The sequence below is a fragment of the Notechis scutatus genome, chromosome 4 (genome assembly GCF_049901735.1).
Source record: "Notechis scutatus isolate UNSWTSFEM ecotype Mainland chromosome 4, rNotScu1.2, whole genome shotgun sequence".
NCBI classification, from domain to species: Eukaryota; Metazoa; Chordata; class Lepidosauria; order Squamata; family Elapidae; genus Notechis; species Notechis scutatus.
The window spans coordinates 100,097,292-100,117,805 of NC_142012.1; the positions used below are offsets into that span (position 1 = coordinate 100,097,292).

At 37.7% G+C, this 20,514-nt stretch overlaps 1 protein-coding gene across 19 annotated transcripts in view; it reads left to right on the forward strand.

The window, feature by feature from the left end:
- Nucleotides 1–20,514, forward strand: part of CPEB3 (cytoplasmic polyadenylation element binding protein 3) — a 103,901-nt gene that overhangs the window by 37,840 nt on the left and 45,547 nt on the right. For 11 of the 19 annotated variants that reach the window (XM_026670738.2, XM_087964226.1, XM_026670737.2 and 8 more), the window contains one exon: nt 17,273–17,432. In XM_026670738.2, coding sequence (XP_026526523.2) covers nt 17,273–17,432 — 160 coding nt within the window. The remainder of the gene's footprint in view (nt 1–17,272; nt 17,433–20,514) is intronic. The other 8 variants (XM_087964231.1, XM_087964232.1, XM_087964230.1 and 5 more) reach the window with 1 other exon arrangement.

Sequence of the window (20,514 nt, forward strand, 5' to 3'; positions counted from 1 at the left end):
ACTTTTGAGTTTAGTCTTTTATCTATGCAGATTGGTATAGAAGCTGCCATTTTTTTTACAATTTTTAATTTTTATCCCAGTTTTTTTCTAAAATCCAATAATGCTTACAGTCCTTTCTCTGTCCATCAAAACAATCATTTAACCATTTCTGTAAATAAAGGCAAACATGCTTATCCTATTCTTCTGTCATGTTTCAATTACAGATATTTGATCTTCTTTCTCTTGGCATATGAATCAGGCAGTAAGTTGAATTTAATTAGGAATAATTATCTTCAAAGTAAATGGGTCTCATGAACAAGACATGTGATTGTTCTGTGAAATATATTTATTGTAAAAGTGAAGGAAAGTGATAATTTGAAAAGCTTGAAAAACATTCCATGATTTAATTCCTTCAAAGAGAAAATTGATTTAAACTTAATTTCAACTTGTTACACCCAATAAACAGATATTACAGAGAAGTTATATGTATGTCACAGACAATGTGTGAAAAGCTGGTATTGTATAGAATACCTAGGAAATCTATAGAATATGACATTTTTAGGCAAAGTATGAAATGTCTGGGTTATTTTAATATGCTATATCCTTTCCCTAGGTATTGTATATAATTTATTTTTTATTTATTTTATTTGGTTTGTCAATTGCTTACAAGATAATAGGTATAAGTAAAAAACATAGTTATGAATACATGAATACATATAAGAAAAATAAAAGAAACAATAGGACAGGGATGGTAGGCATGTTGGTGCGCATATGCACGCCCTCTACAGACCTCTTAGGAAAGGGGTGAGGTCAATAAGGTTAAAGTTTTTGGGGTTTGAGGAAGAAACCCCAGAGTCAGGTAGACATTGACCACTCTGTTGCTGAAGTTGTATTTCCTGCAATCAAGTTTGGTGTGGTTTACCTTGAGTTTGTATCTATTGTTTGCTCTTGTATTGTTATGGTTGAAGCTGAAGTATTCGTTGACAGATAGGACATTGCAATGTTTAATTTTATATACTTTACTTAGATCAGACTGAAGGTGGCATAGTTCTAGGTTTTCTAGGCCTAGAATTTCAAGTCTGGTGGCATAAGGTATTCTGCAACAAGTAGAGGGGTGGAGAACTCTTCTTGTGAAATATTTCTGGACCTTCTCAACTGTGTTAATATCAGATATGTAATGTGGGTTCCAGAAATGAAAGAAGAAATGCAAAACAAAGTACAGGACCTTCTTACTGAAAAAAAGCAAGAAGAAAAGGACCAGTATTTAACTTATTTGTTCCAACAAAAGCAGCAAGAATGGCATTTTAGTGGGAGTATTTTATACTTTGCTGGCTTACGTTTTGGTGTTGCATAGAATATCTAGGAAATGTGTTAAATATTAAGGGTTTCATACTTTAATGTCCCATTTTTTGAATTCTATAGATTTTCTAGGCATTCTATAAAATGCCTAATTTCACACATTGATTGTAATATATACAATGCAAGTGTACTTTGTATATTTTTCTTAAAAAGCTTAATTATTCACAGTCATTTAAAAAAAATTCTATTTAAAAACACTGATACTCCAGTGAGAGAGGGACAGCCCTCTTAGTGGGGGGAATGCCAAACCAGTGTTGCAACATGAAGATAAATACGCACAGTTCTCTGTACCAAAATGATTAATGCAAGGACATTAGAAAAGTGAAAAGCATCATCAATTGAATTGTAAATATCAGCAAAAACTTGAAAAAGGCCATGTGTTGATAAATGCATTATCTGAAGAATAAGTGAGCTATACGCTCTATAAAACTTAAAAGAAAGGCAGTCCTGGGCTTCATTTTGAATTGTCCTTAGGTTGTAGCATGACATGCACATGTAATGGAAAAGATGATAATCATTATCTTAACTACTATCAGATTCAAAATACAAATGAAAATGGTCCAGAAAATCTAATACAGAGATATTGAATTACAAAAGGCAACAACTAAAAAGATAGATTAATTAAAAGGATGTTGAATGAGAGAACCAAGAGGCTAAACTTCAGGATACTAGCCTTTTTTAAAAAGCAGTATTGTATAGAAAAAACACACAATAGATTATGAAAAGCAGAATCAGTAATGTAATAAAGTATAAAAGGGTTTTTTAAAAAGTGGCAATTTGTTTAAATTTGGAGAACAAACATTTTACTGTAATATACATGTACTTTTTAATTGCTATCAATATATCACAGTGGTAAAATTGAGGCAAACAAAGCATAAATGTCAACAATTCACTACTGGAAATCTAAAATGATAATGAAGTATTTACGCTGATCTGCATTTGGAAAAAAATTAGGGAAGGGACCATGATGTATGAAAAAAATTAAAATTCATTGTACAGGCTACTAAGTAAAATGGAATATAATGGGATTTTATCAATGAGCAAATATGAATTGTGCTACAAATACAGTGGTAGGACTGGAATTAATAGACAAATTAAAGATCAATGTCATCAAATACAGTATATAACTAAGTTCTGATATTCCAGAAATTGTTCATTCTGCAACAGATGTATGCAGCTTTTCACTCAAATCATGCATTTAATGTGATTATGAGGATATTTTTTTAAGAATGTGATCTAATGGACAAGTCTTGTTCTGGTGATCTAAAAAAAGATGAGATACAGATATTAAACTTTATCATTATTAATGTCAAAGTGTGTTGAAGAATCAGCATGTCTTTTCCTACAAAACATTTTGTACCAAACTTTAAATTCATTGAAATTCAAGTTCAGTTCTATCTTAAGGTACGGATATAATCAGCATTTTTGTCCCAGTGTGCATTTTGTTTTCTTTCACATAAAGCTAAGATTCTATGGGCATTTTCCTATTTCGTATCTAAATTAGATAGATTGGAGAATAGTTGTAAGGATGCTTAATTTTTCTTGTACCAATTTACTTTTGCAGATGTTAGCTTCAAAGCAATTGATTCTGACTCCAGAGGTCTGAGGAACTTGATAAAATGTTTTTTTATCAAATCAGGTGTAGTACATAAGTAATGAGGGAAATCTATTCCCTATATAAATCTTAATAGTAAAATAATTTTGTCCAAATCTAATTGATTCCTTATCTCCATAGCTCAATCTATGTTTGAGTAAATGAGTATGTCTAAAACTTTACATACAGGCGGCACTTGACTTATGACTATTTGTACAGTGATCAAAATTACAGCGGCATTGAACAAAGAGTCTTACATCTAGTCCCCAAAGTTGGGGTTGATGCAACACCCCTGTAGTCATGTAACCTAATTCAGTTGCTTGACAGTTGGCTTGCACTTACGACTGCAGGGATGGTTCAACTCCCCTCACCTGCCTGTCTCTCTCATCTATGCCCTTTTGGCCCCCTGTCTAGCTGACCTTCATTGTCTTCTTGCTCCCACTGCTTACCAAGCATGCCTGGCCTGGCCCTTTGTGAGGTAGCTGCTGGCTGCATGAGGCTTTCTTCTCCAAGTCATGCATGGGAATTTCCTCAAAAGACCTGGGAACTCTGGCTTTATGTGGCCAGCAGTTGCCTCACGAAGGGCCTGGTGAGCAAAGCTCAGCAGCAGGAGCAGCAGGGGCATCAGGAGCAAGAAAGAGAGCAAAGGTCAGCTGGGATGGCAGAGTGCAGGGTGGCAAAGGTGTCTAGAACAGTGTCTTTATATGTTCTACTTAAACTTTCTGGGGGCATCTGGGGATTTCTGGAGTGGCTGCTTTGTGCTGTGCTTTTGGGCTATGGCTTCACACTTTGCTATTGGCGCTTCCAGAAGGGGCTGTTTTGCACTGCAATGCTGGGCCCTCCCAGTGAGGGTAGGACTTCCTGGGCAGGGCCCAGTTTTTCATGTTGTTCTGTGGCTCAAGGGCTTCTTCCAGCTCCAGAGCCATGACACACCGGGAAGCCCCTGATCTGCTGTGATTCTGGGTCACCTTAGTTCTCTGCTAGGCAGGGTGATAGATGGCCAAAAGAACAGAGATGGGGGGGGGAATAGGGGTTGGGAGAGTTGAAGGGGAAGCTGTCCCTTACTTTGGAAAAACTGACACTTGGGACTAGAAGGGAGAATTCTGGAATGGCTTAAATCAGGGTAGGTTCTCAGCTAACAATCAATGGAATTCAATGAACGATGGCAATGAGGATTGCTGAGATTGTCATTACTAAGCGATGTTGTCATGTGATGTCACACAACAGCATCACTTAGCATTTAGTTTTCCAACTCATTAAGATTTCACTGACTAATTTCTTGTAATTCACACTCTGCTCACTTTTTTCATCCCTTATCAGTGGTGCAGTTCAACCGGTGTAACAACCAGTTCAGTGAGCATGCGCACGCCAAACACACGCTCCGTGTTTAAAACCCATTTTCAGCTCTAATATTTACCTTCAACTGTAGCCCCTGAGAATAAAACAGCTGAGACCCAGCAAACTGCTCTGCCGCACGAATCAGCTGGGCTCTAAAAAAACAAAATAAAGCACAGGAAAGAGCAGGGGCGGGCGGTCCCACGTGCTCGTCGGGGTGAACTGGTTCAGAGCCAGCTAATCATCGGAACTAGGGGTTCGCCCTAACCAGTCTGAACCAGGAGAATCCCACCCCTGCTTATTATATATTCTATATAAATATGAAAGAAAATGTGAAATGTAAAATATGCAAAAGAATAGAATAGAATAGAATAGAATAGAATAGAATAGAATAGAATAGAATAGAATAGAATAGAATAGAATATTTCATTGTCACTTTGAATGCACACTAATCGGCATACATTAAAATGAAATGTTGCATATTATAGCAGTATCTCTGTTTATTTCTCTTCTCTGATATTACTATTTTAGCAGTAAGATGTTTTAAGAAAGAACACCTTTTCCATTTATTTTAGTTATCTTATAAAACTATTACTATTTAATACAGTTGTGTATCATCATTTATTACTATTTAATACAGTTGTGTATCAATGTCAAGTTACAGTAAAGTGAACAATACATTAAAAACAATATAAAAACATGGTCACTGAAGGAAATCAAAGATAATTTATGCATTCATAGAGAGGAGGGGTAAAAGGATTTTCAGCAGAGATACCTGCAAAATTTTACTGTAGAACCTCGTGAAAATTTGGAGTGAGATTACTTCAGAATTAATATGCCACAGAATGGGAGGCCTGCTTATGCATATTAGGTGAAAGAGCTATCTATCTGCCAGGAGGGTTTCAGCTTCACATATGGCTGAAATCCTCCAAGCAGGAACCTTTTTGCTCTCAAAAGTTCTTGCAACCCATCAAAGGTGTTCAGTTTCCCTTACCTAGGGCCCGGAGGAGAAATCCTTCTGTAGGCTGCGGGAATAGAGCCGAATTCTTCAGGATTTCAACTCCGTTTCACAGCCCTGCTGAAGAATTTCAGCTCCGCATTGACTTTCTTGGGAAGCAGGCAGATATTGTAAATGACAATCACTGATTGCCAGGAACTTGGCAACTGGTTGTAAATGTGTACCTGTTGCCCAAAATGCAGCCACATGACCATGATTGGGGCATGTTTTATGATGGCTTGGAAACACTTTACAAGCTGTAAAGTATCCTTTCCAAGACTACTGTAAATTTGAATGGTCATTAAATGATCAGCCATAATTCAACATTATTTAGGCACATGCACAGGGTATCTTGTTAAAAATTTCCAAAATATCTGATAGTTTTATATAATTCGATTTTGAAAGGATAGATTACCTAAAATCACTATTTAGCATATAATTTGGTCTGAAAATCAATAGATAAAATAAAAAGGAGACAGTTCATGTAGAATAGAAATAAGGGCTTAGTGCTCTATTTAATTACCATTTTTGTTTTTCTTAAAATAGTTTCAAATGGTCTTTGCTTTTAACAGTTAACCACAACAATTTTAATTCTTCCATGTATAGATTATTATTAAAGACAGATACTCTGATAAAGGAATCAAGAATTTAGTTATGGAAGTTGTCTGAATGGGGTATAGAGATTCTTTTCTATTCTTCAAAATGATTGAGACATAAATTGTTTCATGACCAAATTTTGTGAATGGTTCTTTATTTGTACACTGAAATGCAAATAATATCTGACTGCCTTCTGTTAAAGAAGAGTGTGACTTGTTCTTCAAATAATTATTATTAGTTTACTTTATTTCAGGGGTGGGATTCTACCAGTTCTGCCTGGCTCTATAGAACCGGTAGCTCTGAGGAGCAGCAGACACAGAACCGGTTCTGTGTCTGCTGCTGTTTGGCCCACCTGTTTGCCCGGGCTGTTACCTGACCTTTATTTCCTGCTTTTTGAACCTCAGCTGCTTTGTGCAGCACAGTAAAAAAGTGTTTTTTCAAACACTGTGCACCCACACGCAGCGCTTATCAGCTGTCCGGGCGGCACAGCTTTAGGTGTATTACATGCGCATGCAGCAAAACATAATCATTGAACCGGTTGAATCCCACCCCTGCTTTACTTTATTGTCATTGCACCTCGTACAACGAAATCAAACACCACCTTCAGTGCACATCATGACCATGAAAATAAACACAAATACACATCCTTCACACTCCACACATTGAATAAAAAAAAAACCAACACTGCACCAACACTGTACTATACAGTAGAATTCAAAAGAACTCCTGCCCTGGGATAGAAGCTGTTTTTCAGCCTCTTTGTGCTTGTTTTTATTATTCTGTACCGTCTGCCAGATGGTAATAGTTCAAAAAAAAAGGGTACCCAGGATGAGATGGATCTTTGAGAATGTTTTGAACTTCCTTAAGGCAGCGAGAGCTATAAAGCTCTTCCAAAGAGGGGAGAGGGCGACCAATGATCTTCTGGGCAATGACATTAACTCTCTGGAATGCTTTCCTATCTGCCACTGTGCAATTGGCAAACCATACAGAGGTGCAGTAAGTTAAAATACTCTCTATGCAGTGGTAGAAGGTCACCAGCAGTTTTCCATTCAGTTGTTGTTTTCTGAGAAGTCTCAGGTAGTATAAAACTGGAAAGGTTCAACGAGGTAATTTTGAAGTTGTAAATCTAAATCACATACTTCAAGTGCAAAGATGGAAGATTCTGATCTGGAATGTTCTGACTTATTGAGAATTGTGTACAGTTTGCCTGAGAGTGAAGCATAGGATCATTTGCTAGGTGGCAAAAATGTTCAAAGTATGAACATTTACCGTTAATGATGAGTCCTGTTAATAAAGTAATATCACAGTAAACTGCAAGCCTATTTGTATTTTTAAAAATATTCAAAGTATAAAGTAAATGACTACAGGCAAGAGAAAAAGAAGGAAATAAGTGGATGGAAAATAAAATAGAAGTAAATAAACAAAATGTATAGTTACAAAATTTTAAAATTGTCATTATTTCTTTAGTTAAATTAATATATAAACGAATTATATCACATGAGATACTTTCATTCATTACTAACCTCTAAACATTAAAATTTATACTGTATAAATGTTACCACTATTATCTGAAATAAATGTGCATGATCTAATAGAAAAATAAAACAAATATGAAATACTAAAACATAAATAAATACAATATTAAGTTCTAGATTTCCTTTTATTGTTCCCCACTGTTGAACACAACAAATTAAACTATTAAAATAGCCTCTGCTATTCTCCAGAATGGTGTCAATAGGATTCAGACTTGGGATGACTCTGGTCTCCTTGCTCTTTAGATTGAGTCGAAAACATGCATCCACTCTTCCATAGTCTTACTTGTTCTGTCTTAGATTTTATTAACATGCCAGGGGCACGATTTGCTGGCTCTCCAAACTGCCCAGAATCATAACAACTGGTTCTATAGAACTGGTCCGAATCGATAGAATCCCACCCCTGATCTTGGTTCTGTATAAGCATTTCAAATTCCATCATTTATCTTAAAAACCTTTCTTTCTTGATGTCACTTTTTATTATAGAGATCTGTGAATTCACTAACCATGATAAATTTTGACCTTCACCAAATCTTATTGTAGCCACTGTGGTTTTCAGTGTGGTAATTTCGAACAGTCACTAACTAATGATTATAAGCCAGAGACTACCTGTACGCATAATTTGAGTATTTCTGATCTTGGATAGTTATAGTAAATTAAAGCCTGTTAAGATTATTTATACACACACATTCAAAGTGACTTGCCTGAGCTTGGGAAAAGACAAGAAAGATGCTTAATTATCTTGAAACATGATGCATTGTATGCAGCCCTGCATGTTCTGAAGCTTCTTGCAGAACATTTGAAGAGCCATATAAGTAGTCCTCACTTAACAACTACCATTGGGACTCACAAATCCATTGCTAAGTGATGTGACTGTGAAGAGAGACATCACATGAATGACTTACAATTTTACTGTTGCATTCTCCATTGATTCTGCTTGTCAGAGCTGGCTGTGAAGCTTGCAAATGGTATACATACAACCGCAGGAAACTGTGACAGTTGTGAACAACTACTGTTTGCAAAGTGCCCGAATGTCAATCATATGAATAAGGAAATGCTGCAATAATCATAAATGCAAGGGCTTGTTGCAGTTACTTTTTTACACCTCATAGCTTTGAACAGTCGCTAAACTAGGCATTATACTAGTATGTATCTTCTACCTTTCCTGTAATTATACTTCAGTGAATCGCAATATATGTTGGTCATAAACTGTAACAATTGACTGATGTTGTTAGAATTAATTAAGGTAAATATTTATATCAACAAACTAGTTTATAGTATTTAAATATTGAAATCCTACAAATTATCTTTGTGTATTATATCTCTATATATAGGATAGCTTTGATTATCAGCAAAATAATTTAGTCTGGTTTGGATTTAATCTGCAGAATAGAAAGTATTTATAAATATTTTAAGCGATTCATGTATGAGAATATGTGAGCAGATATTTATCTAAAATAAACCCTGGTGCTGAATTAAATATAACCATAATTCATATGTTGATTGGCAAATGCTCGGTCAATTGTATAAGTCTAAGCACATAGTCAAATAAGTAAGAATAATCAGTTTTTATTTTTCTCCAAAAAAGGGTCAATTTATGAGAGTGACTTGCAGTGTTCCTGCTAGCTTTCCTGTTCACTTTGCTTGTGGAAAGCCAACAGGGAAGGTTGCAAATTGACCATAGCTCATTGCAACATCATAATTACAAGCTAGGCACATGAGTGCCCAGATCATGATCATTTGACCAGGAGGATGCTGCAATGTCTACAACTTTGAGGACTGGTTATAAGTTTCAAGGTTGGTTTTCTTAAAGGCCCTATTCAGAGAGTTTATATGAGCATGTTCCAACAAAGGAGTCTTTAATTACCTCTGATCTCTAGACTCTGTCGAGATGCCTGATAAATTCAATAAATTAGTATAATTTTTTTAGTCAGTAGACCTTGAAATTACTTTCAAGGTAGCTGTAAAGCTGGAGTGTAGTTGCCAAATTATTGATTTCAAACTTTTTTTGTGGTTTCCAAGTGTCCTTTTTATTGCTGATTTAGATGCAGCATTTTCTGAGAATTAATAGAAGGGCCAATAAAAGAAGACCTTAGGAACGCCATTTTGCCCATGAATAAAGCAAAGAAAAAAAAGAAGAGTGGTGAATTTAGATCACCAATTTTCTTTTAATTTACACATATTCAAGTTCTGGGTCAATTTTAACATGTCCATTTTATGGTTAGGGTTATCAGAAGATAACCCTCTGGAAAATCATATGACTGCTAGGGGCTTTTGATTTTTCTTCTCATTTGATCATTTAAGTGATTGTAATTGTTAAGGGAAACATCACATGTCCATGAGTGTAGTTTACTTTACTTTACTTCTTCCTTTCTATTGATTGCTTGACAGTTGCAAAACACACCATTTGTGATCATGCTGCAATTGTTATAAATGTGAGGAGTGGTCGCAAAACTATTTTTTTAAACCATTATAACTTCGAAATTAAGAAAAGGCAGTCAATAATTGAGGATTACTTTTCAGTGTAATCCCTAGTTACTAATAGATTGCCATAGATAGTAAAAAAATGTTTTAAAAACAGTGTTAAACTATCAAGTCAAATTCTATATCACTGATTAAGAAATTTCCTTTGATATATCTATCACCAATTGTTAAGCACAAATACTGAAGTGCACAGGTATTTCTCTGTCCTGGAGGCAGCTGCAATGACTTTTGGCTGCTCCAATATCGTACCTGATTCTGGGATGAAGCCATGCAGCCTAGGGTGCTGCAGCCTATTCTCCTGCAAGTTCCAGAGCTCAAGAAGGATATTTACAGTAAAATAAGTGACTGATCAGTTCCACCATTGTCAGGCCAAATTTGTGATATCAAACATAAGTGGAAGTTAGCAGCTGCCCCCTTTGATGGGACAAAACTGTTTGGGTCCGCCTTGGATCCCATCCTAGTAGAAACACAGGACAAGAGAACTATTTCCAAAGAACCCAAAGGTCCTTTGGTCTCAGACAGGAACAGCAGCATGATAGAGCTGGGTTCAGGGATAGAAACAGGCATGGAACCCAATCCAAGAGACCATTTTGTGGAGCTGGCAACAGATCAAAATGAATACCTAGCCAATCCTCCCATTGGAGGCTGGCTGGCCGCCTTTGCTGATAGGTAATGTTATCCCATTACCTCATATGCCTGGGTCCGAGAGACAATAAGATCAGGTCTCTTCTTAGAGTTCCTCTCCACACCCCTGAATTTTTTTATTCCATGCCCTATTTCAAGGGATTCCACAAAGAAAGACATCATGGAGACCATGATCCAGCATTTGCTGGATATCCATGCTATTCATGCGGTCCCAACACGTCAGCAGGCGCAGGTATTCTATCCCATATTCTTTGTGGTTCCAAAGAGTTCAGGGGGTGGAGAGTAATTTTAGACCTAAAGCATCTCAACCATTTTTTAGTATATAGAAGGTTCAAAATGAGTTCCCTGCAATCTATTCTAAATCTCAGGCAGGGAGATGTCTTGACCTCAGTGGACCTGACAAAGGCGTATCTACACATCCCTATAAGGCTGTTGCACAGAAGATTCCTGTGGTTTTGTTATGCCAACTGCCACTACGAATAAAGGCCCTTCCATTCAGCCTGTCTTGGGCCCCCCGGACTTTCACAAAGGTGCTGGCCGCTCTAGCAGCACATCTCAGGAGCATGCCGGTTGGTCTGCAGTGTTATTTAGACAACATTTTAGTACAATCCTCATCTCACCTGCAGGCGGAGATAGATCTCTGGACCATACTCCAAGTACTTTGGGACCATGGTTTTTTGATAAACCTGGACAAAAGCCATCTCACGCTGACTACTCGACTGCCGCACCTGGGCGCCACCATCGACACAATGACAAGCGAGGTTTTTCTCTTGCAGGACCGACAGAACAGCATCAGGGAATTATCCATGCACATTCGGATAGTCAAATGAGTGCCCCGGCCCAATTATCTCAACTTTTGGGAAAGATGATTTCCTATATTGCAATAGTCCCTTGGGCCCGTTTCCATGCCAGGACCTTGCAATGGTTCTTGCTCCCATTCCAAAGAGCCAGCTGGAGCAATTCCATGATCAAGGTCCTAGTTCCACCAAAGGTCCTTCACTCAGTTCGATCGTGGACCTCCAGGAAATCACCAAGGACTTCAGAGAGCTACACTGAGTGACAATTACAACCAACGCCAGCCTCTATGGCTGGGGACCTCATTGTCAGTCCCTAGTAGCACAGGGTCGCTAGGCTCCAACAGACATAAAGTGCAACATCAATTGGCTGGAACTTGGGACAGTCCATCTGGCCCTTCGTAGTTCCAACATGAAATTCAAGGAGACCACATTCTTCTCCTCACAGACAATGTGGCCACCAAGGCACACATAAACTGACAGGGGGGCACACATTCGAAATCTCTCATGAGGGAGATGGAAAGGCTTTGCCGCTGGGCAGAGAGAGATCTCCAGTCCATCAGGGCAGAGCATATCTCGGGTCAGCACAACATCCAAGCAGACTGGTTGAGCAGGGCCACTGTTGACCAATCAGAGTGGTGCCTGCACCTGAGCCTCTTCAGATAACAGATTGGTTTGGCTCCCCGATACTGGACCTCTTTGCCTTGCTCCTCAATGCACAACTACCAAGATTTTTCTCGAGGTTCCCTGCTCAGGAGCCGGAGGGAGTCCCTTGCCCCGGGGACTCCTATACAGAGTGACCAGGAAACTATTAGAGGTGAGGCAGAAATTATTCTGCTGGTACCATACTGGCCCAGACACCCATGGTTCGCGGACCTCATGGACCTCTCGATTGCAGATGCTTGGAAGATTCCACTGGACAGGGTCTCCCTTAGCCAGGGGCCTATTCAACATCTGGAGCAACAATGGCTCCACCTGGCCGCCTGGCACTTGAGCGGAGACTCCTGAAAGGTGGGAATCTCTCTGCCAAGGTCATCGAGACAATACAAGCCACGAGACATCCAACCACAATCTGATTTATAACACCACTTGCAAGATCTTCTGCAGGTGGTGTGACAAAAAGACAATAGATCCCACCTCAGTGGTAGTGGCAGATATACTGAAGTTCCTACAAGAGGGATTAGACAATGGCCTCTCCCCTAATACACTGCATAGGCAGGTAGCGGCCATAGCCTCAGGCCTCTCCTGCAGTGACTTACAATCTCTCACTCATCATCCAACAGTACGCAGTTTCCTACGGGGGACCACTAACTTAAGACCTCCCATGGTCCATAGATACCCCACTCGGGATTTTAATAAGGTCCTCACAACACTCACCAAACTACCCTTTGAACCCTTGAGAACTACCAGTCTCCACCTTCTAACTTACAAGGTGGTTTTCCTGGTGGCTATAACCTCCGCCAGGAGAATATCTGAGCTAGCTGCTCTCTCAATGAGAGAAGACCTTTGTGTCTTTCACTCAGATAGGGTGGTTCTTTGCCTAGACCCGACTTTCCGACCCGAGCACAGGAGTTGATTCTTCCCAACTTCTGCCCTAGACCGACTCGTGCATTAGAGAGATAATGGATTTCCTTGATGTGCCTAGGGCCCTCCACATTTATATCAATAGGACTGCTGCCCACAAGAAGATAGAAGCCCTCTTCATCTTGTTTCAGCCCTCCACCTTGGGGAGGAAAGTCACAGCTTCAATGATGGGCAGGTGGCTTAGAGCTACCATTGCAAAGACACATGAACTCCAGAAATCACCAGTAACCACAGGAATCACGGCACATTCCACCAGGAGTGCAGCCACATCAGTGGCTTGGGCGACACAAGCCTCTATCGCAGAAATTTGCAGGGCGGTGACATGGTCATCACCATTGCCTTTCATATGACATTACAAACTGGACGTTTTTGCATCAGGAAGCTGCTTTCGGCAGACATGTCCTGCAAAGGGTTCACACAATAAGGGAGACAGGGACCAAACCAGACAGGGACCCTCCTGTAAGGACACGCCAGCTTGGGTATGTCCCTGACCTGGATGCTGGGAACACCTCTGTGGAGAAGGGGCGTTGGTCCTTATCTGATATGCCCATTCTCTGGGAGCTGTGACGAGCATCCAGCTCCACCCAGAAGATTGTCTGGTTCTGGGTCTGATTCTGGTCAAGCATGATGAGCAACGAAGAATACAATGGAGTAATCTACAGCTTCAACTTTGCTTAACTGGGGACAAATGGGAAGGGTGTGTGTCCTCAGAACTTTGCTCAGCCTATTGGACGACAGATGGAAGCACTACCCTGACCTGGATGCTCATCACACCTCCCAGAGAATGGGTGTATCAGGTAAGGACCAATGCCCCATCTCTACCTCTTTCCCAAGAGAGGAATAGCTCAGACACATTTAAATTGGGTGGTTGGTTAAAGGGAATTATATTATAGCATTAATTCACTTGCAGAATTTAAGCAATGATGTTTGCAGAATTGGCCATCCATACATTACATGCTTCTCCTACAGATACTTTATTCATTTCTTTTTTCTTTAACAATGAACTTCATTATTGTCAGCGTTCCAGCAAACCTCTATTCCAATCAGTAACTCTGAGACAACCTTATCTCAAAAGTACCTTTATTAGAATAGCAACTGGCACACCTGTGGAATCCTGAATCTAAAGGTTTTCGGGCTTCCCACAATTTCCCAAACTACAAATCCACCCACCCCACTTGGCCGTCATCACAGCACATGGCCCAATCATGATCCGTCCAAAAGTAAGATCCTGTGCCATACTTAATGACCTTGAACTAACAATAGAATTTTATTTTGTCTACTTAGAGCTACTCAATTGAAATCACCCCCCTCCCACTTTCTCAGGCTACGTGGCAGTGTGGAACATGGCTTCTAAAACTGACAATTATTGGCTGTTGTATTTTTATGCAAGGCACTAAAAAGTTAATTAATAGAAAATGGATTTATGAATGTGGTTATTATGTTGAATAGAAAACTACCAAACAGAATGTTTAATATATATTCATATTTTATCTTTTGTATATTCATGTGTATAATTCTGTAAATATACTGAAAGGAAAAATTCTTCCATGGTGAAACTGTTGGTTTTAGCTTTTTTTTTTCTTTGTTATTTTGTTTGTAACAATAACAAAGTATTTTGGGGAGTGACTTGGTCACTTCCAGAACAAAACATACTGTGTAGCTCGGATTTCAAGAAATGGTCTATATATTATATAATGTCTACACTGGGAAACTCACAGGAAATATTTTTCTGCAACAGTTTTATCCAAACAAATTTAAACTTCTCTTTTAGGGCGTTTTTATTGAAGATTTTGTACCTCTCTGAAAGTAGCTTCAATGTTCTATTTTAGCATTACATGCACTGTGCATCTAGGTAAACTTATTTGGGGTACAGCTGAGACACTAGACACTTCTGTTTTTAGCCATGAAACAGTGGAACTCCTTGGGGCTTCCCATTCAGAAAAACACTTCCTCAGCCATAAGTGTTCTGATGGTTCTTTAATAAACCTTTATCAGCAAATCTAATTTTAATTTTTTTAGTCAGTTTTAATATAACTGGACAATGCTTTGGATCCAATTCTAAATAGTGTTTGTAAATGCTTGGAAACCTGAGAATAAATATGGTTATTTTTAATGAATCATAAATAAGTGATTTATTAAAATAACCATATTTATTATAAGATATTCTGCTAGAGCAAGGGTGTCAAGCTCACGTCACAGCGGCATCATGTGACGTATCAGGACTTTTTTCCCCTTTTGTTAAACCAGGCAGGGGCGGGGCCAGCATGTGACGCATCTGGCCTGTGGGCTGCGAGTTTGACACTCCTGTGCTAGAGAGACATTCCTTGAGGAAGGGCTCCAACACAAGTCCGAAAGCTCAGAAAATCTCTGGTCTTTGTGACCAACTCAGATTGGATTCTGCAAATAAGTGTTTTGTTTATACTTCAGTGTATTCAGAAATAGCTCTTTCAGATCACATCCAAACCATTGCACATTCTTAGTTTTAGTTAGCTTCATAATCTGTATATAATGTTTGATTTGAACAAGTCCCATCTTAATCCTAGCAGTCATTTGTTAGGCATTTTAATGATCACTATAACAACTATTCTGCTTGTATCAGTAGCAAGCACTAAGTACTTGCCTACAACCTTTGATGTTGCTGTTAAATTTGGGTTTTGTGGTTCCAGCACTTTAATTGGGAATTTATATGCAGGAAAAATGATATTTCCATGATCAGTTAGTTCAGATTTGGGGGGAATAGCGAAATATACAGAACAAGTATTGGAAATATGATAAAAGGAATAACCCCATATATATTCCTTTCCAACAGTAAACAAGTTCAGATCAGCTACAAGTTTGAATATAATTTGTGGAAATAAATTCCTCTTAAATGATAATTATAGTGTGTGTACGTGCATGTGTGTAGGTTGTTGTGTAAATCAGATGATTCTTCCAATTATACTTATTTTTTCAAGTTGAGCTTGGTAAATGGAGCCTAGTGCTATCTTTTCTTCTTGAAAATGAAAATTTAGCAAAAAAAGTGTCTGGAGCCCAAAAGTTATTAACTTTTTATTTATTTTCTTAAAAGTATAAATGTCTCTTGAGTGTTAATTCTGTGTGCACTTTGTGCTTGCACTAAAAAATAAAATATTTCTGGCAAAGATTTTCAAGAGCTGCTGCGTACTGCTTATTCTTCTGTTGTGCTTCAGTGCATTTATCTGCTCCCAAGTTGTTTGCACAATTTTACTCTACCCAAGGGTTTTGTATCAAAATAATTGCTTTATTTTGCAAGCTAAAAGTGTAGAGCTTTCCTTGGATTCAAACAGTGTTATTTTCAGGATATATTTCAAATTAAGATGATTTCATCCCTTGGTTACCTTGTATCTTGGCTTCTGTTTATCAACTTACTTTATGTATGTAAATGTAAAATTCATTTTTGTTAAGTATCTGTTTCTGTATAGTATTTAACTTCTTGTAATCTTCATAGAAACAACAGTATGATTAAAATAATTGCCTTATGTTGCAAGCACAAGGGGCACAGCCTTTCCTTGGGTGCAAATGGTATTATTTGTAGGTTATACAGTATTTTAAATTAAGCTTATTTTATTTCCTTGCCTACTTTGTATCTTGGCTTCTGTTTGTTAACATATTTTGAAATATAAAATTCATCTTGATAAAGTATCTTTCTGTACTGTATTTTTAATCTTCATAGAAGCATTAAATTGTATTTTTAAATAGAAAGGGGTTTTACTGTAAACTGTGATTTGGATGCAGAAAATTGCAAGCAATATTCTATTCACAAATTACCTGTTGCATCCCACTGTTTCTCTTCCTCTAAAGTGTTTTTATGCTTGAAAGAACCTTTAGAATCGCATTTGATGATTTTGAAGAGGGAGAAATACAGTTGCAATATACTTGAAATTCAAATACATGCATCTTGTCACAAACTCATTGAATTGGGAGGAGAGGCATCTCCTTCGTCCTATTCTAGATGAGTTGACAGTTAATATCATATGATTTATATGTCAGCTGTTTAACCTTTGTCCACTGTACACTTTAACAGATCATGCTATAAGTGTGTGAGAAAATAGGATATATCAATGCCTTTGCTTCAGAATTCAGTTGGATATTGAAAAAGTACATTTATGCTAACATGTTAAAATAATTTATTTGTTAGAGAAAATTGCATTTCTGGAGAAGGAAAAGTATAGTCTTCTTGTTCACTTGTCCTACTGTTCTCAACATTTGTTAAAAGAATTATTAACTTGACCTTTGCATATTTTTGCTAATCTTACAATAATTTGTGGTGAATGGAATAAGTGTTAAATGACTGCATTGTTTAGTGACAATTTTGTAACAGTCCTTTTTTTGTTTTGTTTTGTTTTTTTCCTAGGACCGGAATCGGCCCTATGATACTTTTAACTTGCACTCTTTGGAAAACTCATTAATGGATATGATAAGGACTGATCATGAACCTCTTAAAGGTAAACACTACCCTCCCAGTGGCCCACCAATGAGTTTCGCTGATATAATGTGGAGGAATCATTTTACAGGTTAGGAATATTCATATGTTCATACTTACCTTAAAAGAAAATCAGCTTTTTTTCTGCTGTAACATTTTGATGTGTTATTGCTTTTTTTGCTAGTAAATAAATTGCTAAATGTTTAAAGCTGCTCCTTGATTTTAGAATCTCAGTTAACTGAGATGAAAAGTAAGTATATAGTATGATTAATGATGCAGTTAAATGTCAAATCACAGTTTGACATCTAACTGGCCCCTTTTCTCCAAAAATATCTTAGATCATCCATTTTAAATTTACAGTCAACGAAATAAACATAATTTTAAGCACCTGTTTTGTTCTATTTTGAAAGAAGTGTGTGTAACAAACTGGGGGCATGTGCATTTTCAATCTTGTTAGATAGACAGGATGCTAGAGGCGTTTGACATGTTTAACTTCCAAACTAAACAACTATTACAATTAACTGTGAAAATCAAGGCATAATTTCTCATGAAAGGGCTGGCTCTTTTTCTACAGCTTTCCTTTTCTATTTTTAAGAACTCAGTAAATGTGCAACCTGGCACATGAATAAGAACAATTAAAATTAGGGGGAAAAAAAGCCCAAATCAGTTCCAATTCATACCAGTAATTCAGTATGTTTCTTAAATAATCCAACCAAGGAGAATCATAAATGGTCCAGAAACATTTACTAACTAAAACTTAACATGCTTACCTTCTTTCTGAGTGGTGAACAAAGTTAAATGAAACAATTAGAACAAATGAAATAATGTTCATCCCTCTAGGACACGGGTGTCAAACTCGCTGCGTCACGTTGCCTTCACATGATGTTTTGCAATGATTTTCCCATGTGCAGAGCTGGGGTTGGTGTGGCCTGTATGAGACGCATCCGGCTCATGGATACCCCTGCTCTAGAAATAACAATGCCATTAGTGGTATCCCACCTGAATTATTATAGTAGATTTTTTTAGCAAGCCTTCCTAACTCTGCTTTCGGTACACTGTGCAAGATACTTATTTGTGCTTCTAGATCTTTCCCAACCCATCCCTACTTCTCTCGCTCCTTTCATTGGTTGAGTTTTTAGAGGCATTATCACATCCAGCATTGGTTTAGACCAGGGGTCGCAAACCTTTTGGACCTCAGGGACCACCAAACTCATAATTTTAAATCCCAGGGACCACTAACCGGTTCTGTGGGCGTGGCCTAATTTGTGAGTGTGGCTTGGTGGTCATGTGACTGGCTTGGCAAGGCTTGTATGTAAATATTATAAATATTTATATAAATATTGAATTTTTTATAAAAAAGAGCAACTTTTACCCAAGATCAGGCAAAGCAGGCAGGCAGATTGAGTTGCTCACAGAATCACAGATTCATTCAGAAATCTTATCTATTTGCCATTGGCTAGCTCAGTCTATCACATAAAATTTGCTAGCAAGCAAACTCATAAAATTTACTAGCAAGCAAACTCACAAAATTAACTAACAACACACCATGTATGTAAATATTGATTTTTTTATATAAAAAAAGCAACTTTTACCCAAAATCAGGCAAAGTAGGCAAGCAGATTGAGTTGCTCACAGAATCACAGATTCATTCAGAGATCTATTTTTTTATTTTTTAAAAAGAGCTACTTTTACCAAAAATCAGGCAAACCAGGCAGGCAGATATGTAAATATTGATTTTTTTATAAAAAAAAGCAACTTTTACCCAAAATCAGGCAAAGTAGGCAAGCAGATTGAGTTGCTCACAGAATCACAGATTCATTCAGAGATCTATCTGCCATCAGCTAGCTCAGTCTGTCACGTAAACTCTCAAAATTAACTCTCAAAATTAACTCACAACAAAGCAAACTCTCAAAATTAACTCACAACACACCATGTATGTAAATATTGAATTTTTTATTTTTAAAAAAGAGCTACTTTTACCAAAAATCAGGCAAACCAGGCAGGCAGATTGAGTTGCTCACAGAAGAATTCAGTAATCTATCTATCTACCATCAGCTAGCTCAGTCTCTCAAATTTGCTTGCTGTGAGTCTGCACTGAATAATAGAACCTTCAGTCCTAAGGGAGGTTCGGCTATGCTTAAAAGCAAAACTGAAGATCTAAAGACTAGCGAGAAAGCAAGAAATCCAACCATTTCCTGCTTCCTAGCTAATCTAAATCTCCTGGCACAGCAGAACAGCTGATGGTCTGAAAAAGGAAAAATAGCAATTTAGCAGGCAAGTTTGCCGGGTAAGGAGTGAGTGGGCGGGAAGGGTTCCCGCGGGCCATGTGGTCACGCAGCCTTGTGTTTCTGCGCAGCCTGGATTAATTGCTTTGGGGGGGTACTCTGGGGGTGATATTTCTCTGCGGCCCACCAAAATTTTCTCATAGCCCACCAGTGGGCCGCGACCCACTGGTTGGCGACCGCTGGTTTAGACTATTATTTTGTTAATTATGTAATTATTTTATTCAGAACTGATAATGCTAGTGCTTCTTGTAGTTTGTATTAAGATTACAGCAAGGCTAAGTGAAAAATATACAGTTAAAGAAAAACATTTAATTTGCAAGACTGTCCAAAATCTCTATTCCAAGTGCAGTCAGCTGAGGTCATATGTCTAAAATTATGCAATTCACTTCTAACCCTTTTTAATTCTATACATCTTGAATTTATTGCTTGAAAGCCAATGAAATATTTTTCATAACAAATATATTTGATAAATTCATGCTTATCCCTTTTCATTTATTGGAAAATGGAATTATTTCAGTCTTTAAAAATTTAAGAAGTAATTGAGCAGTATGCAAAGATTCTTAAAATTAAACATTACTTAGCTGTTTAATCAGCCCCTTTCTAATATATGTGCATGTGTGTGTGTGTGTGTGTGTATATCTATATATCTATATCTATATATCTATATATATATATATGTTTTCTTAAGTTTTCGCGGGTACTTACATGTATGGTATTCAGCTTTGTTCGGGTATTTTCTCACGTCATTATACACAATACAACACAATACAGAAGCCTGATGATGGCAGATGAGATTCTGCCGAAACGTTGCTACAACTTTAAAAGCCCAACTACAATGACGTGGGAAAATACCCGAACAAAGCTGAATTATATATATATATATATATA